Raw genomic sequence first — 25,100 nt, forward strand, 5'->3', positions numbered from 1 at the left:
GACACCCCTGAGCCGAAGTGTTTTGTGCACAGGTGGGCCCCCCGGCAGTTGCCACTGGATTCGGATAGCCACAGCCGACTGGTGCCCACCCGTGACCACTCACTTGGTCGGTCCAGCAGTGTTGCTGGGGAGAACGGCTTCCTTTTCAGATGGAATTCGGTTCTCCCGCAGTGCAGCGGTACCAGGACGACCCAAGAGGAACCTCCGGACAGAGGTCGGTTGCGTCAGGAGGGGACTTGTAGTACCCTCCCTGGCAACTACCTGAGGGGGAGTTGTAGCAAACTTGCTCATCAGAGATGGACGCGGAGTTCCCCTTTTTTATTAGAAGTATTCCTCAATCCTTTATTCCCTACCCCCTCCCTTCCTGAGAGGCACAGGGACAGATGTGTAAGTGTTAAAAGTTGCTGGCAGGCTGGAGCAGCAGGGGGCCCAGCACTACAAAGCCCCCCCATAGAGACAGCAGACTCTCTGTCCAAGGGACCTGTGTGATTTCACACCTCGGGGAAGGATGGCAGAACCTTCTCAAGAGTTCAAGGCATTCCCCAGAAGCACAAACAAGGTAACATTTTTAACAGATCTGGTTTTCCCTTATGTTTCATATCATGGATTATGACAGATGTAGGTTCTAATTCAGAGTTTGCCCGACTGACCCCTCCCTAAACAGCGTATTGGTCAGTTACTCAGAGCCATTCCCCCTGCTGGGGACTTTTAAAAACTCAGGCTAACAAGCCTAAAAAGTTAAGCTAAAGACATCTCCTAATTTTAACATTGTAACAGCAGGAGATCAAAGACCCTTTCCACTCTGCAACTTGGATCTGCTTACCTTAAGACTGAATATGGCAAGTAACTTAACCTTCTAACTTCCCCCTGTTATCTCTTTGCTGTGCTGGGCTGTTTTCTATGTTTATATATAAATATACAGTGGGGCAAAAAAGTATTTAGTCAGCCACCAATTGTGCAAGTTCTCCCACTTAAACAGATGAGAGAGGCCTGTAATTGGCATCATAGGTAGACCTCAACTATGCGAGACAAAATGAGAAAAAAGATCCAGACAATCACATTAGCTAATTTGGAAAGAATTTATTTGCAAATTATGGTGGAAAATAAGTATTTGGTCAATATCAAAAGTTCATCTCAATACTTTGTTATATATCCTTTGTTGGCAATGACAGAGGTCAAACTTTCCTGTAAGTCTTCACAAGGTTGGCACACACTGTTGCTGGTATGTTGGCCCATTCCTCCATGCAGATCTCCTCTAGAGCAGTGATGTTTTGGGGCTGTCGCTGGGCAACACGGACTTTCAACTCCCTCCAAAGGTTTTCTATGGGGTTGAGATCTGGAGACTAGCTAGGCCACTCCAGGACCTTCTTACGAAGCCACTCCTTCATTGCCCGGGTGGTATGTTTGGGATCATTGTTATGTTGGTCGACCCAGCCACGTTTCATCTTCAATGCCCTTGCTGATGGAAGGAGGTTTGCACTCAAAATCTCACGATACATGGCCCCATTCATTCTGTTCTGTACATGGATCAGTCGTCCTGGTCCCTTTGTGGAGAAACAGCCCCAAAGCGTGATGTTGCCACCCCCATGCTTCACAGTAGGTATGGTGTTCTTTGGATGCAACTCAGCATTCTCTCTCCTCCAAACACGACGAGTTGTGTTTCTACCAAACAGTTCTATTTTGGTTTCATCTGACCATATGACATTCTCCCAATCCTCTTCTGGATCATCCAAATGCTCTCTAGCAAACTTCAGATGGGCCCGGACATGTACTGGCTTAAGCAGGGGGACACGTCTGGCACTGCAGGATCTGAGTCCCTGGCGGCGTAGTGTGTTACTGATGGTAGCCTTTGTTGCGTTGGTCCCAGCTCTCTGCAGGTCATTCACTAGGTCCCCCGTGTGGTCCTGGGATTTCTGCTCACCGTTCTTGTGATCATTTTGACCCCACGGGGTGAGATCTTGCGTGGAACCCCAGATCGAGGGAGATTATCAGTGGTCTTGTATGTCTTCCATTTTCTAATTATTGCCCCCACAGTTGATTTGTTCACACCAAGCTGCTTGCCTATTGCAGATTCAGTCTTCCCAGCCTGGTGCAGGTCTACAATTTTGTTTCTGGTGTCCTTCGACAGCTCTTTGGTCTTTACCAGTGGAGTTTGGAGTGTGACTGTTTGAGGTTGTGGACAGGTGTCTTTTATACTGATAACAAGTTCAAACAGGTGCCATTGATACAGGTAATGAGTGCAGGACAGAGGAGCCTCTTAAAGAAGAAGGTACAGGTCCGTGAGAGCCAGAAATCTTGCTTGTTTGTAGGTGACCAAATACTTATTTTGCACCATAATTTGCAAATAAATTCTTTCCAAATCAGCCAATGCGATTGTCTGGATTTTTTTTCTCATTTTGTCTCTCATAGTTGAGGTCTGCCTATGATGCCAATTACAGGCCTCTCTCATCTTTTTAAGTGGGAGAACTTGCACAATTGGTGGCTGACTAAATACTTTTTTGCCCCACTGTATATCTTAGTTGCATTTTTTTTTGTAAATATTTTATTGCACCTGTTTGACTCTTTTAGTAATAAATCTTTCTTTCTGAAAGTGTTAAACTGTTTCTAAAGCGCTTAATTGCAATTTACGAATTCCTGACTTTTGAAGAGACGCTACTGTGTTTGTTTAATCCTCTGCCCAATCGGCCTGCGGTGACCGTATTGGACAGGTGACTTTTCAACCATTACAGTGTATATTGTATAAAGAGAGTTTCCCCTTTCTCTGTACAAAAAGGGGTGGTGGCAGTGAAGGGTTAGCTGCATAATTAACCCGACCCAGTAACAAGTGCATTCAGGCTGCCGGTGCGTTCCATTAGCTGCACAATCGTTGTGCAGGGCGCAGCTGAGGGTGGCATTGTTACGCACGTCACATAGCGGTTTAGGTCGGCTGGTCCTTTGGTCATGAGTTTGGTGAGAAGGTCTGGGGTCCGACGCCGCGGGCGTGACGTATTGGTGGTCGCGGTTGTGCGATTGTCGCATGTTGAGGGTGGCGATCGTGCGTCTGTGACATTAGTAACTGGCTGTAATAACAGACCACATCAATGATGGCAGAAGTGTAATATGTAACACTGCAAATGATCAGGTAAAGCTCTAGGACCAGATGTACCTCCTTCTTCCTACTACATCCTCCTCAGGGAAATACTCCGAAATGTGCTGCTATGCTGTATTCTATTTTATGATCCTAAAGAAGGGAATCCACGCAATTGGCAAACAAATAGAACGTCTACATTAGCAAATGGCTTACTGGTTTTCCTTCCATCTTCTCCAACTAGACAGTATAGTTAGTTTGTGAATATGTTTAGTCTGAAAAAAAATAGTTCAGGTGACATATTTTAAGGCCTGTATAATAATCAGAAATTGTAACTAAAGTTTGTACACAGAGAGATCAGATGTATATGTTAGAAAGATTTTGTGATCACTTGAGAAAGGGGTTCCCCACTATAATCGTGTTTGGGGTGTGGAATGACTTAGTCCATAAGTAGGGATGAGCCAGACATACCTGGGTTCGGTTCAAGGTGGGTTCACAAAATATGAATAAAGTTTGGGTGCTAAATCCGAACCCTATTGAAGTCAGTGGGAGCCAAAACAGTATCTACTTTTTAGACTAATAGGCAAGGGATTGTCAAACAAAGGGCACAGGGGGCTGGGCACTTCCCTAGGGAACATATACCAAAGAAAAACATTTATTAAAATTTTAATCTGGTGGGGATCTGTGATTTTTTTTTTATGCTGTTAGAGCAACATTAGCAATTCAAAAGTTCTTTAAATAAAATGCCTGGAGGATACCATTACCCTGCCTGTAAAGTGGCACATCTGTATGATGTATACAACGTACTGCAGCAAAACTGACATTTACAAAGAAAACAATGCTGTTTAGATTGCTGGCAAATTACACCTTTGGATGCTTTGCTTTTGTATGTAAACAAAGCAGCCTGGGATTCCCTTCATCTATACCAGACCCTTTTCCTACAGTTCCAAGAAAAAGTATGTGAACCCCTTGAGATTATGTGGAGTTTTGCATGAATTGGGCATAAAATGTGCTCTGAAAGTCATAACAATAGAAGAACACAGTCTGCTGAACATAATACTACACAAACATTAGATGTTGCCATGGTTTAATTGCACATAACATGTAAATATTCACAGTGCAGGGAGGAAAAAGTATGTGAACCTTTGGACTTAATAACTGGTTGACCCTCCTTTGGCAGCAATAACCTCAACCAAACATTTCCTGTAGTTGCAGATCAGACCTGCACAATGATCTGGAGTCATTTTGGACCACTCCTCTTCACAAAACTGTTTCAGTGTAGCAATATTCTTGGGGTGTCTGGTGTGAATCGCTCTCTTAAGGTCATGCCACAGCATTTCAATCGGGTTGAGGTCAGGACTCTGACTGGGCCACTCCAGAAGGCGTATTCTGTGCTGTTGCAGCCATTGTTTTGTTGAATTACTTGTATGCTTTGGGTCATTGTCCTGTTGCATCACCCATCCTCTGCGGAGCTTCAGTTGGCGGACAGATGGTCGTACGTTTTCCTGCAAAATGTCTTGATAAACTCTGGAATTCATTTTCCCATCAATGACAACAATCCGTCCAGGCCCTGAGGCAGCAAAGCAGCCCCAAACCATGATGCTCCCTCCGCCATGTTTTACAGTAGGGATGAGGTTTTGATGTTGGTGTGCTGTGCCTTTTTTTCTCCACACATAGTGTTGTGTGTTCTTCCCAAACAACTCAATCTTGGTTTCATCTGTCCACGGTATATTTTGCCAGTAGTGCTGTGGAACATCCAGGTGCTCTTTTGCAAACTTCAAATGTGCTGCAATATTCTTTTTGGACAGCAATGGCTTCCTCCGTGGTGTCCTCCCATGTACTTCATTCTTGTTTAATGTTTTCCTTATTGTAGATGTGTCAACAAAAATGTTAGCATGTGCCAGAGATTTCTGTAGGTCTTTAGCTGACACTCTGGGATTCTTCTTTACCTCATGCAGCATTCTGCGCTATGCTCTTGCAGTCATTTTTACAGGACGACCACGCCTAGGGAGAGTAGCAACAGTGCTAAACTTTCTCCATTTGTAGACAGTCTGTCTTACCGTAGACACATGAACATCAAGGCTTTTGGAGATACTTTTGTAACTCTTTCCAGCTTCATGCAAGTCAACAATTCTTGATCGTAGGTCTTCTGAGAGCTCTTTTCTGCAAGGCATGGTTCACATCAGACAGCGCTTCTTGAAACCAGTAAACCCAAACAGGTGTGTGTTTTTTAGGGGCAGGACAGCTGTCAGCAACACATCCAATATCATCACACTGATTGGAGTCAAGGTTGGCTCACTCCTGGCTCCAATTAGCTCTGGGAGAAGTCATTAAGCTAGGGCCTCACATACTTTTTCCTCCCTGCACTGTGAATGTTTACATGTTATGTGCAATTAATCCATGGCAACATCTAATGTTTGTGTAGTATTATGTTCAGCAGACTGTGTTCTTCTATTGTTGTGACTTAGATGATGTTCAGAGCACATTTTATGCCCAATTCATGCAAAACTCCACGTAATCCCAAGGGGTTCACATACTTTTTCTTGCAACTGTAGATGGGGGTCTGATACAGATGTCTATTGGGGACCCCACACTAACAAAATGGCATGGGGTTCCCACTAATACATACCAGACCATAGGGTCTGGTATGAATGTTAAGAGGGAGCCCATACAAAAAAAAAAAGTGTCCCCCCCCCCCCCCCAATTTCATACTAGACCCTTATATGATCATGCAGCCTGGAAGGTCAGGAAAGACCCCCCCTGGCAAAGCCATGTTGATGTTGACAAGGGCCTCTTCCCCACAGCCCTGGCCCGATGGATGCGGGATCTGCAGGCAGGCAGACTATTGGAACCTGGAAGCCCCTTAGCCATTAGGGGTTCCCCAGATACAGCCTCTCCATGTGAATGAGTAAGGTGTGTATAGTACCTCCACTCATCCACAGAAAAAAAGGGAAAAGTTTACATAAAGACATAATTTTTGAAAAATCCAAATGGCAGATTCCCGAGGCCCTGCCACTAAAAATAAATAAAGGGGTGTTAAAGGGGGTCTCCTGGCCATGGCCATATTTAGACAATAATGTCAGAGCTATCCTTGCCACTTTGTATACATGGCTAAGAATTGCCTGCTAATAGGGCTGAGTGATGTCACAAGTTGCTGAGGACACAAAGGGTGCCAACACCGGACCCTTACTTAGCAATCATTAACAATATTAGGCTCCTACTATTGTCAAATGTCCATCTCTCAAAAAAACACCCGATCTTTGAGTCCCTGCCTGTCCATGAATTCACAAAGCAATTGTTTCCAAAGGTTCCAAAAGGGTATATTATGTCTTTCTCTAGATCAAAGAGAGAGGCTGAACTTGATATGCTTTAGCCTTTTTTAAAAATCTTATTAGCTATATGTAAAATCTAGCGTGTCAGGTGGCATCATCATTCCAAATGTGAAAAGTAACAATTTTGAAAATAAAAAGAATAATGGGTAAATTGCAAATTACAGGCATGTCATAATAGTAAGAATGTAGCAACAATCAGCCATGTCTAACTGGTACAAGTGTAGTCCACCAACAGAGAGTAGAACTATGGTTTCCCTTTTGAAAAATGTTCTGCAGCACTTAATTAGAAGTACAGCTGTACATCTGCACTCATTGTTTTTTCTTAATCCCTTTATAAAGTCTGACAAATATGAGCTGAGTTTGCCAGTGAAGTCCACCTAAAACGGTTTCCTATTTTGAGATGGGAACAATGCTGAACTGCTCCTGAATTCAGAGCAAAATTGTCACTCTCACATAGGCTGTGTCTGCTTGCACCACACTGGGATGAAAATGTGTTGCAGGGGTTCTGGCTATCAGCATTGTCACAGCTTGTAGCTTGTCAATCAGCACATTGCCACACCTAGTTCTTCCCACTGCTTTCTGGAATAACATACTCCCTCAGTTGCTTAAACCCTCCTACTGTAGGCTGCAGTGTCTTGGTGGGGGCATTTTAAAAACAAACATGGGATTTGGCTAACTCGGGGAAGGGAATTATTATTATTTTTTGTTTAATCTATAGGGCTTCTGTGTCACACAGTAACAGGGTTTGGTATTTTTTTAACTCTCATACGACAGCCTTTATTTGTACTTTAACCTCACAATACAGAACATGTGACAATCTGATTTAACAAGATTTGTACACTCTTCCTTAGATTAGCCAAAACATGTAATATGTGAACCTACCTAAACTCTACAACTGTTTCTATTCAAACAGACAGACCCTTGCTGTTTAGTTGTTGGAAATTGTATAGTCAGATTGTAATGTGTGTGATTAGCCACTCCAAAAAAAAAATCACAAAAAAAGATGATGCAAAAGATGTTTCAAATTCATTGGATCCCCTTCTGGTGCTACCCCAGCTTTAGCAATTATTGTTTAAAGTGTTACTAAACCCACAATTGTAATATCAGTCTGTATATGAAGTAAAGCATGCTTTCTATACTCACTGTGGAACCTAAGGGGTTAATGTTCCGCATTGTGTAGAAAGGTTGTTTGATCATTTCTTCTCTGCCCCTCCTCTTGTTGAAATGACCACCTGATACAGACTGAACCCATGGTCACATGCACATGCTCAGTTTGGTGTGTGTTGCTAGAGAGGTTTTTTTTTTTTTCTTGGGAGGGTGCATGTGACCAGCACAAGGTCATTCGGCACTGTACAGACAGAGGGTCAGAGGTTTCATATATTCCTAGAGCAGAAGGAAAACTCCTACCAGCTTTAACCAGTGCTCTGCGGAAGTCACAAGACTGCTCTTACTGCTGATGAGAAAAGGTATTTAGCAGTTTATATTTACTAAAATAATTGCATTTCCATGTTGTGTGTACTGTGGGAGACCAGGTATAGTGAATGCAGGGTGCTGGGTTTAGTAACACTTTAATGCCAGCTAATGCCCCAGGAACATTGACCCCCCCCCCTTTCCAAAATGAAAAAAAAAAAATCAAAAAAACAAATTATAATCTAACTGTTCAACTGTCCTTTTTCTTGTACAATGTATGGTATCTTCTTCTAGGCATAATTAATATTTACACATATATACGAAGTGTGCTATAGATGGATAAGTGATTGAAGGACAGAAACATTTATAATGACAAGATATAGAGTTGACAAGTACAGACACATAATAACACATATCTTTAGTCTTTAATTGCTGAAGTATTAACAGGTTTTTGTTAAGAAGAAAATAGAAAATAAAAAAATTGTCTTTTGGAATTAAGGTGTATAATGTAAATATAAATATTATAAGAGAGACAAGTAGATTGAGTAGGACAATCCGTGTGCATGAAGACAAGCCATATCAAAATCAAAAGGAAGGAAAGAGACTGCGAAAGCAGGAGGGATGGTATGAGTGTAACAGGAGGAGGGAGAATAGAGAGAGAGCTGCATAGAGAGAGAGATGAAACAAGTACAGCAGCTTAGACAGGAGGTAAGGAAGAAAACATTTTTTATACATACTGCACACAACAAAACACTGTACAGCAACAGCGTACATACAGAAAGCCACAGGAGACTCATAAATACTTCTACAGAAACTCATTTACATATACATGGTGTTTGCTGCCTATGCATAAATGTAACTGACCGCAAGAAATCCAGAGGCACATATCTGAGAAACCTACTGAAACACAAGCATGCAGTATTAACATAACATATTTGACAGATCTTGCAGCACACACTCTACCACAATGACATATGGTGGAAAACAGAGGATCGAACAGGTAATCTGGAATGTTGCATCATACATACACATACCATAGATCTTGATCAGTTAACCAGAATATTTGTCTACCTGGACATTTAAGCATTTGTTAGAAGTGACTTGAATAGAAAGACCGTGACCACTGGAAATGCAATTAGCTTTTGCAGATTAGCTGTACAGCTTCACGTGATAATGGAATGCTGTGGTGATCATTATGTGGGTTTATTGTTTGATTAAAATATTGTGTTTACAAATGTCTAATGTGCAAGGATGAAGGAAATCTGTAACTCAAAAGATTCCTCTGCATGTCTGATGCTTGATCGCAAAGGTACGTGTGAAAATTGACTTGTATGATTTGTAAAAAGCTTGAACTGTGTTCTAATCAGTGTATATTAAGGTGTTGTGTGCATATAGTTTTGTACAAAGAACAACAGTTATATATTATACTGATATGTAGATTGTTTTCTATATCATTCAATAATCCTATATATCACTATGTTTATATGTTTTTTTAGTTTTATCTTTAATAAATACATTTGTTTTTCCATTCACCTTCACTAATGATGACCAAACTTAGTTGTTTCCTTTAGATACGTAAATCATATGTTATCTATATTGTAATATTCAGTATTTATTATTATCATTTATGTTTTCAACTGTTCTGCAGATAGCATATCTAGATCTGTGTACTAAAAATATAATTTTAAATATATTTTGTGTTAGATTTGCATGACAGCTCTCATTTGACACAACACTGATTAGTGCTGAAAAGACATATTCCACATATTTTAGTTTTAGATCAAATCATGGTAGTCTGGTTTCTGCTTGAAAAAACAATATGCTTTGTGTGTTGTACACCTCTCTGGAACTCTTTGAAAGCATCAACTACCAATGTGGCAATGGGAATGATTTTCTGTGGTGTTGAGTTATTAAAGCATTAAATATCTCTTAAACTGAGAAAATTACCTAATATGTTAATATGTATGGGAAAAATGATTTTTTTTAAATAGATACTTTTTATTGGTTTTTCAAAAGTTGTTAGAGGTATAACAACAAATATAAACATAAGTCAGAAAGGCACATTATTTGACAATTACATTACAATGCACTGATGTATAATCCCTATACAGAAGCATTATGGTTCAAACACAGAAAATCAGTTTGTCCTAAGTGCTGTGTCATTACATCCTAGTAGTACTAGTCTATAAGTTACACATAGTAGACATAGTAGAACAGAGTATGCTTTAGAGAGGTTAGGGCATGGTTAGGCAACCTTGGCTCCCCAGCTGTCATGAAGTTACAAATCCTATTATGCCCTTTTCTCTGGGAATAGTATTTATGGCTATCAGAGTCTTGCAGTGCCGCATGGGAATTGTAGTTTTACCAGAACTGCACAGCAAAGGTTGCCTATCCCAGGTCCAGGGAGTCCAGCTTGATCCACTGGTTTACCCAACATGATTAGGTTTGGTCAAAATTTGGGCGGCAGCCTATGGGCTAACCACTTGCTTACTGCCCTATAACAGATATACTGCTACAGTGCGGCCGCTCTGCGCAAAATCACGTATATATACGTGATTTTGCAGGTCCGTCTAGGGGGCGCACGCTTGCTCCACCCTACTCGTGCTGCCCTTGGTTGCAGCGGATGTTAATCGCTGGGTCCCAGCTGGTGATTATCGGCTGCCATTTGGTTCAAACATAGATCTCTCTCCTGTCAGCATGGACATGCTGCTTTCTCTCTCTCTGTACAGCAGAGAGAGAGAAAGCAGCATGTCTCCCTAGTAAAACAGCACACAGTGTAAGCACAACACAGCACACAGTTAACCCCTTTGATCACCCCAGATGTTAATCCCTTCCTGCTCAGTGTCATTAGTACAGTGTCAGTGCTTTTTATTAGCACTGATCACTGTATTAGTGTCACTGGAGATGTCATTGGCTGTTAGTCAGTTCCCACGCAGTATTAGAATGCCCATTGCAGTCCCACTATAAGTCGCTGATCACCGCTATTACTAGTATTAAAAACAAAATTCCAATATATATACCGCCATTTGTAGACACTATAACTTTCACATAAACCAATTCATTTACATGGATTGGGATTTCTTTTAGCAAAGACATGTAGCATAATACTTTGGCCTAAATTTGTGAAGAAATTTTTATTTTTTTTTTCATTGGATATGTTGTATAGCAAAAAGTCAAAAATATTGTTTGTTTGTTTTTTCAATATTGACAGGTTTTTTTTTTGTTTATAGCGCACAAAAATAAAAAATACCACCAAAAGAAAGCTCTATTTGTGGGAAAAAAATGACATCGATTTAATTTATGTACAGTGTTGCATTACCGCACAATTGTCAGCTAAAGCAACGCAGTACCCTATTGCAAAAAATGGCCTGGTCAGGAATGGGGGTGAATCCTCTGGAGGGCAAGTGGTTAAAGGATTTTACTTTCTCAATGATAGCATCTAAAACAGGAGGGAGAGTTATGGTGCTCAGATGTTTGCTAAGGCTCACCATATTTTACAATCTGACCATCCAATCTCTGGGTCATCAACTTCATATCTTTCAAAATTATGTAATATGAGGACCTACCTAAACTATCCAGCCAACCTGTATATAATCAAGTAGACCCTTACACTACATAGTTGCTAGTAGATGTAGCAGAGTTTGTACAATCAGATGGTAACATCTGAGATTTCCCCATCCTGTATAGACGTTGTGGGGTATAGTATACTCCATGTAGAAACCTAATTTGAACTAACTTGTTCTTGGATGAAATTACAGTAGGGGTGGCAGTAGATAGCATGTTTTCCCACTCTATATTTATGGTACTAGGAATATCAGTAATCCACTTAAATGTAAGTTTGTTAATTCTAGTAGTGTTATATTCCATCAAAGTAAAATGGTATTTAGTGGCAGTTTTTTTTATTCAGGTAATGGCAAGTTGAAACCAAGCTGTGCAGTGGAATAACGTCCTTACAGGATGTCTCCAACTTACAAGCCAACCTCAATGCACTGTTTAATTGGGCAACTATGTGGCAAATGAGGTTTAATGTTGATAAATGTAAGGTTATGCACTTGGGGGCTAAGAATATGCATGCATCATACATACTAGAGGGAGGACAACTGGGGGAATTAATGGTGGAGAAGGATCTGGAAGTTCTTGTAGATCACAAGCTTAATAATGGCATGCAATGCCAAGCTGTGGTTTCTAAAGCAAGACAAATCCTCTCTTGTATTAAAAGAGGTATAGACTCCAGAGAGAGATATCATATTACCCCTGTACAAATCATTAGTAAAACCTCATCTGGAATATGCAGTTCAGTTTTGGGCACCAATTCACAAAAAGAACATTGGGGAACTGGAGAAAGTACAGAGAAGGGCAACCAAACTGATAAGAGGCACGGGGGAGCTCAGCTATGAGGAAAGGTTAAAGGAACTGAATTTATTCTCTCTTGAGAAGAGGAGATTAAGGGGGGATATGATCAACATGTATAAATACATCAGTGGTTCATATAGTGAACTCGGTGTAGAGTTATTCACCCTGAGGTCATTACAGAGGACAAGGGGGCACTCTTTGCATCTCGAGGAAAAGAAATTTAATCTCCAAACATGGAAAAGTTTCTTCACAGTGAGAGCTGCAAAAATGTGGAATAGACTCCCTCAAAAGTTGGTTCTGGTCAACTCAGTGGATTGCTTTAAAAAAGGCTTGGATTCTTTCTTAGATACACAGAATATAACTGGATACTAACATTTATAGGTAAAGTTGATCCAGGGAATATCTGATTGCCTCTTAGGGGATCAGGAAGGAATATTTGCCCATGCAGGAGCAAATTGGATCATGCTTTGCTGGGGAGGGGGGGGGGGTGCCTTCCTCTGGATCAACTGTGGGTATAGGATTATAACTTTTTTTTTTAAATGGTTGAATTGGATGGACTTTTGTCTTTGTTCTTTTGAGTGGATGAACTTGTAAAGTCACATGCATCAGACCAGTCAGCAGGTATTCTATTAAGGCCCAGCCTTTGAGGATTTGAGGATAATTCAGACTTGAAAATGGTATGCTCTTTCTGCTGCATTCTATTTTTAATAACTGTACTCCATAGGCGATAGAATGCATTTAGCCTCAGCCAAAGTATCAGAGTTATCTGCAACCTTAAGCACTTGCAGAATGAATTCCTTATGCAAACCTACAGAAACCATAATGACATCCCACATTACTATTTTAACTGATTCCCAGTTGGAGAATAGACTCTATCTTTAATAGAACTGTTAGTTGTCCAATACATCTAACACAATCATGCAATGATATTTTATTGTATCTATGTTCAGCCATAGAGAACCCATCTTCTAGGTCTGCAATCCTGGGAGCTGGCACATACAAATGGCATGATGAATGATCAGATATTGCTCTAGGAAAATATCTGATATCCTGGGTACCAACCAGAGTGTCATGGGAGACAAATGTGATATCAATTCTAAATAGGTTTAGAGATGGGATGTTTCCACTGCCAAACACCGGTCAATGTATAATTGTCAGCCAAGGAAAGTGGAAGGGTTGTTGTTGTAAAAGGACCATTTAGCTTGTCAGTTCAAGCTACATATTTGCATTAAAATCTCCTGCAATTATGATAGGGCCTTTGGCAAGTAAGAGTACTTTGGCATTATTGTATTCACAGCATTTACTTGAAATGGAGGAGGGATACATATGTTAAGAATGGTAAAGAGAGTATCTGCAAAGGTTACTGTAAGTATAATACATAAAAAGTGCCAAGAGGGTCAATTCTAACATCACCAACTGAAGCATGTTAGTTTTTTGTAATAAGGATGGATACATCCCAATCTTAAGATAAATTTACTGAGTGATACATTTGGGCAACTTGTGGAGAACACATTTCTGAATACAAGGGACCATTTGATCTTATTCTTTAGGCCGCATGTATAATATTGAAATATTATCTATTACTATCATATATACAATCTATGGACATGCACCATGTGAGGTAAGAAAACAATCCCAGTTCCAGGGGTCATCCCCAATAGCAGGAGTTTGACATACAGTGCAATAATGATATAGAAAACACATGTCAACATAGAATTCATCAAGTAACAACACTTGTAATAAAACTTAAAGTGGAACTGCTATAGCAGCAGAGAGGCTCCCACCATCCAGCAGGATAGATATACCAGCAGGTCACCCTGGCAGATGACATGGGCTCACCTGAGTTGGAGGCTCTAAGCACTAACCGATTTTCACCAGAGCTTCTGATGGCGGAGATGGGTTTTGCCAGGTTACCGGTCCTCAGGATCACCCCACCAGGGGGTGAGCAAGCCAGGGTCCAGTAGAGGATATAGCAGGTAGAGATCAAACAGAAGCGTAGTTAGCAAACAATCCAAAGATTGGTAACAAGTGAATGCAGGTTGGGATCAGGCAGAAGCACAGTCGAGGAACAAGCAAAAGGTTGGGAGCGGGTGGTAGTGAAGGTACGGATGGCAGCAGGAGAGACGAGAGTGAGATACTGGCTGGAGAAGGCACAAAAATCTGGCAAACAGTAAGTGCAGAGATATGGCTTAAAGCAGGAAGTTCTTTGGAGGAGAAAATAATTCAAGGTCAAGGCAGGATCATTAACCACTTTCCTACTGGGCACTTATACCCCATCCCGCCCAGGTCAATTTTCAGCTTTCAGCGCTGTCGCACTTTGAATGACAATTGCGCGGTCATGCAACACTGTACCCATATTACATTTTTATCATTTTTTGAGACAGATAGAGCTTTCTTTTGGTAGTATTTAATCACCTCTGGGTTTTTTTATTTTTTTGCTAAACAAACCAAAAACAACTGAAAGTTTCTGTTATAAAATTTTGTAAATAATAAATTTTTCTCCTTCACTGATGTGCGCTAATGAGGCTGCACTGATGGGCACTGATAGGCTGCACTGATGAGGAGGCACTGGTAGGTGGCACTGATGGGCATTAACAGGCATCACTGATGGGCACTGAAAGACAGCACTCATGTATGGCATTGATAGGCAGCACTGATAGGCGGCACTGATAGGCGGCACTGACTGGCACTGATAGGCGGCACTGACTGGCACTGATAGGCGGAGATGATTGGCGGCACTGACTGGCATTGATAGGTGGCACTGACTGGCACTGATAGGTGGCACTGAAAGACAGCTCAGATGGGTGGGCACTGATATGTGGCATTGATGTGCACTGGTAGGCACTGGCAGGTGGTATTGATGGACACTGACAGGTGGCACTGATGGGGTACACTGATCATCAGGGCACACTGATCATCAGTGCCCTGATGATCAGTGTACATGTCCGGCTCTCCTCATGCAACACTGTACCCATATTAAATTTTTATCATTTTTTTTTTAGACAGATAGAGCTTTCTTTTGGTGGTATTTAATCACCCCTGGGTTTTTTTTTTGTAAATAAGTGATTTTTCTCCTTCACTGATGTGCGCTAATGAGGCTGCAGTGATGGGCACTGATAGGCTGCACTGATGAGGAGGCACTGGTAGGTGGCACTGATGGGCATTGACAGGCATCACTGATGGGCACTGAAAGACAGCACTCATATATGGCATTGATAGGCGGCACTGATAGGCGGCACTGACTGGCACTGATAGGCGGCACTGATAGGCGGCACTGACTGGCATTGTTAGGTGGCACTAACTGGCACTGTTTGGCGACACTGATAGGCAGCACTGACTGGCATTGATAGGTGGCACTGAAAGACAGCTCAGATAGGCACTGATATGTGGAATTGATGTGTACTGGTAGGCACTGATATGTGGCACTGATGGGCACTGGCAGGTGGCATTGATGGGCACTGACAGGTGGCACTGATGGGGTATACTGATGATCAGGGCACACTGATCATCAGTGCCCTGATGATCAGTGTACATGTCCCCTCTGAGTAATGGCGATTACCGGCTCTCCTCACGAGCTGTCAGCTTGACAGCTCGTGAGGAGAGAAATGCTGATAACCGGCATTTCCTTATTTACATGAGATCAGCTGTGATTGTACACAGCTGACCACATGACAGAGCCGATGCCTTTGGCTCTCTCCGTTGATCGGTGATCCGCTGTGTCCCTGTGGTACAGTGCACCACTGATCGCTGCGCGCCCTCGGGGACACTCACCACGGTTGGAGTGAGAGGTCATCATATGACGTCCTCACAGAACGAGAGAACCATGCTGCGATCGTAATTTCCTTATATGGCGGGCAGAAGGCAGTTAAAGGAATAGTCCATGGACCTGTCCACCATTCCGGCTCAGCAAGAAGAGTAATTTCCACACACAGCAAAGGTTCTAGGTTTAAACTCAGGCCTTGACACTAGTTGTATTCAATAAGAGTTGGTATGGGCAGGCATGTTTGTCTGTCAATAGACTCCACTAGGTAGCCAGATGCTCTTCTTCCTGCTGTCTCCACAAGTTTGTAGGGAATGTTGGAACATTTAATGCCAAATATGTCAAAGAATGTTGAGCTGGCTAATGTTACTTTAATCAAGAATTACATAAAGCTTAAAGCAGAACTACACTGCATCTGATCATCACAAATAAAAAACACTGCTCAACCTCTTGCCGACTGCAGATAGCTGAATGACGGCTGCACTGCGGCCGGCCAGTTCTGGGTGAATGTCATATGACGTCCTCCAAGAACGCGCTCTCCTGCACGCCCCTGGGGGCACGCACCTGGCAATCTCCGTGATCGCTTTGTCCTACGGACACAGCTGATCACGTGAAATGGTAAAAGGCCAATCACAGAGGCCTTTTACCACGTGATCAGCTGTATCCAATGACACACTGATCACCGGGAAATGCAATTGCCGGTTGTCGGCTGCACTTTCCTCACGCTGTGAATGGCAGTTGTCAGAGGAGGGATCGGCACCGATCATCAGGGCACTGATGATCAGTGCCGTGATGATCGGTGCCCAGCAGTGCCACCCATCAGTGCCCAGCAGTGCCGCCAGTCAGTGCCCATCATCAGTGCCAGCTCAACAGTGCTGCCTATCAGTGCCACCTATCAGTGGCCATCAGTGCCGCCTATCCGTGCCACCTCATCAGTGCTGCCTATCAGTGCCCATCAGTGCCGCCTATCAGTGCCCATCAGTGTTGCCTATCAGTTCAGCCTCATCAACACACATCAGTGAAGGAGAAAAATTACCTGTTTGCAAAATTGTATAATAGAAACAAAGAAAATCTTTTTTTTTTCACTTTTTTTGCTATTTTTTGTTTATAGCGCAAAAAATTAAATATCCAGCAGGGAGTAAATACCACCAAAAGAAAGCTCTAATTGTGTGAAAAAAAATTATAAAAATTTCATATGGGTACAGTGTTTCATGATCACGCAATTGTCATTCAAAATGCGACAGTGCTGAAATCTGAAAATTGGCCTGGTAAGAAAGAGGGTATAAATGCCCGGTAGGCAAGTGGTTAATTCATATTTAATATTCAAAGCAAACTCCCTATCCATCCATGTCTCTGTGCTTTATTTTGCTGAGAAATCACTTTGAAAAACACACCCCAGCGTTTCTATAAATGACCATCTTGAGCAAGGGCAGATGATTCATGAGCATTCGTTTACTTCCTGGAATCCATTGTTTCTTACTGTGAGGACACCCTAGGAAATCCCACTCATGTGCAGTATAATATAATGGGTCATCTGTATACTCCTGCAAGGTCAGGCATGCAGGTAGGAGGCTGTGCTTAGCTGAGAAAGCTCCTCCCCCCACATCCAGATGAAAGAAAAAAACTGCAGATAATGAATCCTGGGATGTATGACATCATTTTGGCCCGGGCCAAGAAGAGTAAGCAACTGAAGAAAAGTAAATATAAAATACTGTACCTTCCCATCTATCTTAGCTTCCAGCATAAGGATTGAGAGAGTAAAGTTCCGCTTTAAGAACAAAAGAAAATAAGCAGTAATAATGTAGAGAAAGGTGCAACAAGAGTATTTGCAAATAATAATTCAACCTACCCTACCCACTGCCCCAACATAGTAAAGCCTACAGTGTTATTAAACTCTTAAATTTTAATATAATCTACAGCTCCTGACCTTAGTACTCACCTTATTTGCTGCTTCTTTTCCTTCATACGTCTGCCCCTCCTCTCTGTTGGGCAGGTTCAAAGTTCACTGCTTCGGGTTCTTGGCCCTCAGCTGGCTTCACTGTCTCGCAGTGGAGCCATCCTTTTGCAGGAAGTCCAGGGAGAAAGGCTGTGGTGGTGAACAGTACAAGTTAAAAGTGTTTCCAGTCTTCTTTTGAAGAAAAACATTTTTTTTGGTCAACCTGTGTATAAGGATGCTATTTCAATTAAAAAAATATGAGGCTTTAGTACTACTTTAAGTGTCATAACATAAACTGGAGTTGGGGGAAGGTGTATGCCTGTAAACTCAAAGGTAAAGAGTAGAGCCAGCCATAGGTTCAGCAGGGACCGGCTGAGATTCGATTTGACCATCAATGGCAGGCTGATTGTACCCAATTTGATTGTTGTACGATTTGGGTACAATCAGCTTGTTGGATATTTCATGTGAATATAACTAGCAGCTATAGCCACTAGTAGAGATGAGCGAATTATTCAAAAATTCGATTCGGCTGATTCGCCGAATTTGCGGAAGAAATTCGATTCGATGCGAATTTATTCGCTGCGAATTTAACTTGTTAAAAGGGTTTCTAGGCTTCAGAGAGCCTTTATATTAGTGCAGAACACTGTACCTTTAATTTAAATGCCCTTGGAGTCTGCTGGGGAAGAGAAATAATACTGTCAGTCAGTATGACATGCAGATGAGTGCCGTCGATCTTAGAATCACCGCACACTTCACTCATTTGGGCAGTCACGGGGCACGACGAAGAAGAAGAAGAAGAAGAAGAAGAAGAAGAAGAATGAAAAGAAGAAGAAGAAGAAGAAGAATGAAAAGAAGGAGAAGAAGAATGAAAAGAAGAATGAAAAGAAGAAGAAGAAGAATGAAAAGAAGAAGAAGAATGAAAAGAAGAATGAAAAGAAGAAGAAGAAGAATGAAAAGAAGAAGAAGAATGAAAAGAAGAATGAAAAGAAGAAGAAGAAGAATGAAAAGAAGAAGAAGAAAAATGAAAAGAAGAAGAAGAAGAATGAAAAGAAGAAGAAGAAGCATGAAAAGAAGAAGAAGAAGCATGAAAAGAAGAATGAGAAGAAGAATGAAAAGAAGAAGAAGAAGAATGAAAAGAAGAAGAAGAATGAAAAGAAGAATGAAAAGAAGAAGAAGAAGAATGAAAAGAAGAAGAAGAAGAATGAAAAGAAGAATGAGAAGAATGAAAAGAAGAATGAAAAGAAGAAGAAGAAGAATGAAAAGAAGAAGAATGAAAAGAAGAATGAAAAGAAGAAGAAGAAGAATGAAAAGAAGAAGAAGAATGAAAAGAAGAATGAAAAGAAGAAGAAGAAGAATGAAAAGAAGAAGAAGAAGAATGAAAAGAAGAATGAGAAGAAGAATGAGAAGAAGAATGAGAAGAATGAAAAGAAGAATGAAAAGAAGAAGAAGAATGAAAAGAAGAAGAAGAATGAAAAGAAGAAGAAGAATGAAAAGAATGAAAAGAAGAAGAAGAATGAAAAGAAGAATGAAAAGAAGAAGAAGAAGAAGAATGAAAAGAAGAATGAGAAGAAGAATGAAAAGAAGCATGAAAAGAAGAATGAGAAGAATGAAAAGAAGAATGAAAAGAAGAAAAAGAAGAATGAAAAGAAGAAGAATGAAAAGAAGAATGAAAAGAAGAAGAAGAAGAATGAAAAGAAGAAGAAGAAGAATGAAAAGAAGAAGAATGAAAAGAAGAAGAAGAAGAAGAAGAATGAAAAGAAGAAGAAGAATGAAAAGAAGAGGAATTCCAGTACAGCAAAAAGTGTATCTGCAGAGAGCTCCGCTATTTCTGACAGTTCTCTGACAGTTCCTTCACATTTACAGCGGTTGAAACATTGTATCTATTTGTTTCCGAATAAAAACATCTGTATCCTAAACAAAAAAAAACCAAATAGATACAATGTTTCAACCGCTGTAAATGTGAAGGAACTGTCAGAGAACTGTCAGAAATAGCGGAGCTCTCTGCAGGGACACTTTTTGCCGGCTGTAGAAGGGATGAAAATCGGCCGATCGGGAAAAATTCGATTCGTGCATCCGAAGTTTGCTAATTTTCGGATTCGGTGCGAATCGAATTTTTCCTAATATTCGAAACGAATTCCACTTCGCCAAGTTCGATTCGCTCATCTCTAGCCACTAGCAATAGAATCACAGTGTTCTCCCTGTGCCCCCCCCACCAGGAGAACACAATAGCTCCACAAGAGGGTTTCCCCCATCAACTCTGACTGGTTGTAGGAAAGAAAATCACATAGTTTATGGCCTGCAAAAGGGAAAAAAATTATTTTATTAATTATTCTCACCTATCACAAACAGGGCCGTGGATAAGGGGGTACCACCAGTCCTTCTGTATGGGACCCAGGCCAACAGGGGGGTCCAGGCAGCTGGGTGAATTGGATGTGGGCAGGGAGACTGATAAGAACAGTGGGGGGCAATTACTGGAACCGATGCCCTGTATGGCTCTTTCTGCAGCATCTGAAAGCTGGATTCTTCTCCTCTCCCTGCAGCTGGTTTTCAGCTGTTGCAGAGAAAGCGATACAGGGGATCAGTTCCAGTAATTGCCCCCCCCCTTCCCACAATGCCAATCCCACTTGCTGGGCACATCTAATTCACCCAGCTGCCTGGGCCCCCCACAGTGCCGGCTTCCCTCCTCTCCTTCCCACTGGCAGCTGCAAGCACACAATAGGATCCTTCAGGATGGAGATTAGGTGGAAGGGTCTGATAAATATGTCACATTAACCAGCCCCATCCTTTCCTGAATGAACACAATGAGTGATTGGTACTGATCACTCCTTGTGTCCATTCATAACTGAAGCATAGTAAACTGTGTTTTTGGGGGGGTTTTAAAGTGGGCCCCTGTCAGGTTGGCTGTATGGGGGCCCTGTGGTTTCTAACAGCAGCCCTGATCACAGATGTGAACAATAAGTGGCTGAAGTCAGATTTATACAGTCAGGTCCATAAATATTAGGACATCGACACAATTCTAACATTTTTGGCTCTATACACCACCACAATGGATTTGAAATGAAATGAACAAGATGTGCTTTAACTGCAGACTGACAGCTTTAATGTGAGGGTATTTACATCCAAATCAGGTGAGCAGTGTAGGAATTACAACAGTTTGGATATGTACTTCCCACTTGTTAAGGGACCAAAAGTAATGGGACAATTGGCTTCTCAGCTGTTCCATGGCCAAGTGTGTGTTATTCCCTCATTATCCCAATTACAATGAGCAGATAAAAGGTCCAAAGTTCATTTCAAGTGTGCTATTTGCATTTGGAATCTGTTGCTGTCAACTCTCAAGATGAGATCGAAAGAGCTGTCACTATCAGTGAAGCAAGCCATCATTAGGCTGAAAAAACAAAACAAACCCATCAGAGAGATAGCAAAAACATTAGGTGTGGCCAAAACAACTGTTTGGAACATTCTTAAAAAGAAGGAACGCACCAGTGAGCTCAGCAACACTAAAAGACCCAGAAGACCATGGAAAACAACTGTGGTGGATGACTGAAGAATTCTTTCCCTGGTGAAGAAAACACTCTTCACAACAGTTGCCCAGATCAAGAACACTCTCCAGGAGGTAGGTGTATGTGTGTCAAAGTCAACAATCAAGAGAAGACTTCACCAGAGTGAATACAGAGGGTTCACCACAAGATGGAAACCATTGGTGAGCCTCAAAAACAGGAAGGCCAGATTAGAGTTTGCCAAACGACACCTAAAAAAGCCTTCACAGTTCTGGAACAACATCCTATGGACAGATGAGACCAAGATCAACTTGTACCAGAGTGATGGGAAGAGAAGAGTATGGAGAAGGAAAGGAACTGCTCATGATCCTAAGCATACCACCTCATCAGTGAAGCATGGTGGTGGTAGTGTCATGGCGTGGGCATGTATGGCTGCCAATGGAACTGGTTCTCTTGTATTTACTGATGATGTGACTGCTGACAAAAGCAGCAGGATGAATTCTGAAGTGTTTCGGGCAATATTATCTGCTCATATTCAGCCAAATGCTTCACAACTCATTGGACGCCGCTTCACAGCGCAGATGGACAATGACCCAAAGCATACTGCAAAAGCAACCAAAGAGTTTTTTAAGGGAAAGAAGTGGAAAGTTATGCAATTGCCAAGTCAATCACCTGACTTGAATCCGATTGAGCATGCATTTCACTTGCTGAAGACAAACCTGAAGGGAAAATGCCCCAAGAACAAGCAGGAACTGAAGACAGTTGCAGTAGAGGCCTGGCAGAGCATCACCAGGGATGAAACCCAGCATCTGGTCATGTCTATGCATTCCAGACTTCAGGCTGTAATTGACTGCAAAGGATTTGCAACCAAGTATTAAAAAGTGAAAGTTTGATTTATGATTATTATTCTGTCCCATTACTTTTGGTCCCTTAAGCAGTGGGAGGCACATATGCAAACTGTTGTAATTCCTACACCGTTCACCTGATTTGGATGTAAATACCCTCAAATTAGAGCTGACAGTCTGCAGTTAAAGCAAATCTTGTTTGTTTCATTTCAAATCCATTGTGGTGGTGTATAGAGCCAAAAATGTTAGAATTGTGTCAATGTCCCAATATTTATGGACCTGACTGTATCAAATGGGCCTGATGAAACACCTTAGAGTGAACTAAGGAAATTTAAGGTCATAGCTTCCATAAAACAATGGAAGAGTGAACAATCACAATTGCCAGAGATAGAGGAGTTTCAAAGTTAAGAAAGTGAATATGTAAGCAACCCTCTGGTACACATATACCTTGAGGATTACATAAGAAAGAAAACTGCATGGTAAACAGATCAAATAGAGTACAGGTACAGTTTGTATTCACAGTTGTGAAGAAAGAATCTTACAGATAAAGAGGAACAAAAAAATGTAAGTAAAGATATTTCAGTAAAGTCAACCGCAATACCAAGGTTACAATCCTACCATTCTGTGGCTTCTATAGGAGATGTGGGTGTGTGTTGGGTGTTGCCGCCTGCCACAATTCTTAATTTTTCAGAATACACCATGCTGTTGTGTCAGATTTTCATCTCTTAGTCTGGCCTAAGCAATGTTTTTGAATGCTAGTAGAGAGATCATGAAAAATAGTATTACAATTCCTATTGTAGGTATTCTCTTGTAGTGTTACCCCCGCAGTATCTGCTTGGCAGACTGGGTTCTCTATTCTTCAGCCCAGGGGCAGACTGACCATTTGGAAACTCAGGCACTGCCTGAGGGCCTGGGGTCAGTAGGGGGCCTCATGAGATGCCCCTGGTACCTTTTTCATAGGCTTTTTTGAGTTGGGCAAGGACACAGGGGCCCCATGATCCCCTATTGCCCGGGGGCCCCATGAGTTGTCAGTCCGCCCCTGCTTCAGCCTTGACTCTGAGTAGAAGCCCAGCCTAAATAACATGCCAGGTTAAGAAAATTGATACTGCACTGCAACCAGGAGCACAAATATAGATACCCTGCACACAACTAAGGTTCAGTATAAAAAAGCAAACTACAAACTGGTTAGTGGTAAATGAATCCAAAACATTGTCATGATTTGCAGCAAATAGCAGTGTGAAAGTAAATGCACAAGTAAAGGATTAGGTCAATCACAGTTCACTAGACCATATGTTCACTAGGCTATAGCAGCATAGAATGGGGCTACAGTAAATTAGAGGACATTGTTAATACACAAAGTCTGGTAATCTACAAAGTCAGCAATAAGTAATGGCTATGAATCTGTGAATCATAACAATGACATACTGTATATATACCCTAAACATATATATTCCTAGATTGTAAGCTTGAAAGAGTAGGGCCCTCTTACCCCTCGTACGCTGTCTGTTTTTGTTGTACTGTGCCATGTATTGTCCCCCCCTATTGTACAGCGCTGAGCAAACCCTTTGGCGCTATATAAACTCGATGTAATAATAATAATAATAATAATAATAATAAAGAAGTACCTCTTACTATGGACAATAGGCAACATTTTTGTGAAGCAGCTATCTGAGTGAACAATCTTTAGCTCTAGTTCTTCAGCGTTCAGCTATTGTTGAGGCCCAGTGTTTACGGTGGTGCACATGAGTACAGTTCCAGTAAAGTCTGCATGCAGTAAATAATGCTTCTGCTAGATAGATGGCCAGTCTATATGTGCTCAGTCTCTGCTAGCAGCAAAAGGTTAATGGCAACAGTCCCGCTGTTCAAGCGTCTGCCCAATTCTGAATCTGCCTGGAGAAACTCGGTCTCCTGGCAGCAAAGAGGAAATCTCCTAGTACTCAGCCTTCGTCTCCCATTCAGTGCTGCCAACCATCAAGTCTCTTGAGCTCCTTCTGCTTTTCAGAACCCCGTGGTGGATGGAGGTGAGGTGGGATTAACCCATTCAGCTGAAGTCCACTGGGAGAGCACTGCAGCACAGTGTCCTAAATCACTTTCTGTCTCTAGCCAGGTACCTGCCTACAATCTTTTAGTTGTTTAGCCATGTGAAAGATAGATTTCCTATCCTTAAAATAGAGTAGTTTTACTATGAGTTGTCTAGGGGACAAGCCCAGTAATAAAGGTCAAATAGGTACCCAATGCACACTCTCATTAGCAAATACCGGTGACAAATTTTGAGCTCCCACTGCTCATTTAAGCCATGTTTATGGGTTTACATCCCTCTGATCTCTCAATAATCAGGAATCCTCCAGATTGCTTAATTCAGCAGTATGCTGTGAGTATTGTTTTGATGTGCCTGAAATCTATTAAAGGAACACCTCATCCTTAACTAATTCTCTGTTCTGTCCCCTGAACCCCCTCAGAAATTTTGTAAACATTATGTTTAAATACAGATAGATTCAATCTAAAGGTGTCTATTTGGGTAATCAAATATTACTTATGTATTTCATCAAGTGCATTTGTGCAAGTGTTGGCTCAGTGGATTCATCGTCAGCACTATCTGTTTAGACAGATGCATGTTGTGAAAGCTTAGGGTGACTTCAATCTTCAGAAACAAGGTGTTTGGGCCCTGAAGCCTTAGGCAATCCATAAGCAAGTGTGTATGTGTTTAAATGGCCTTGTTGGTCCAGATCACAAGGCGTTTAAAGCTTTGGCAGCATCTTGTTCTGCCTGACTGGCCAAACGTTCTCTGGGCAAATTTGAATTATTTTTGTCCTAATTTGATCATTTTCATAGAAGAGGTCAGGATTTAGGCAAGGAGTTTCAGAGCACCAAAGAATCGGTCAAATAGGATAGATGCAAGA

At 41.6% G+C, this 25,100-nt stretch overlaps 1 protein-coding gene across 2 annotated transcripts in view; it reads left to right on the forward strand.

Moving 5' to 3' along the window:
- The first annotated feature begins 8,388 nt into the window (after positions 1–8,388).
- GALR3 (galanin receptor 3) overlaps positions 8,389–25,100 on the forward strand; it is a 64,179-nt gene continuing 47,467 nt past the window's right edge. Inside the window, exon 1 of one of the 2 annotated variants that reach the window (XM_089674231.1) lies at positions 8,389–8,517. Coding sequence is in view for 1 of the 2 variants with exons in the window: in XM_089674230.1 (XP_089530356.1) it covers positions 8,784–8,809 (26 nt within the window). In the remaining variant the exon portion in view is untranslated. Of the gene's footprint in view, positions 8,518–8,567; positions 8,810–25,100 lie in introns of those variants that run through there. The other variant, XM_089674230.1, reaches the window with a different exon arrangement.

This window comes from Staurois parvus, unplaced genomic scaffold, assembly GCF_062004578.1.
Source record: "Staurois parvus isolate SC_StPar_1 unplaced genomic scaffold, SC_StPar_1.0 ptg000149l, whole genome shotgun sequence".
In the NCBI taxonomy this organism is placed as follows: Eukaryota; Metazoa; Chordata; class Amphibia; order Anura; family Ranidae; genus Staurois; species Staurois parvus.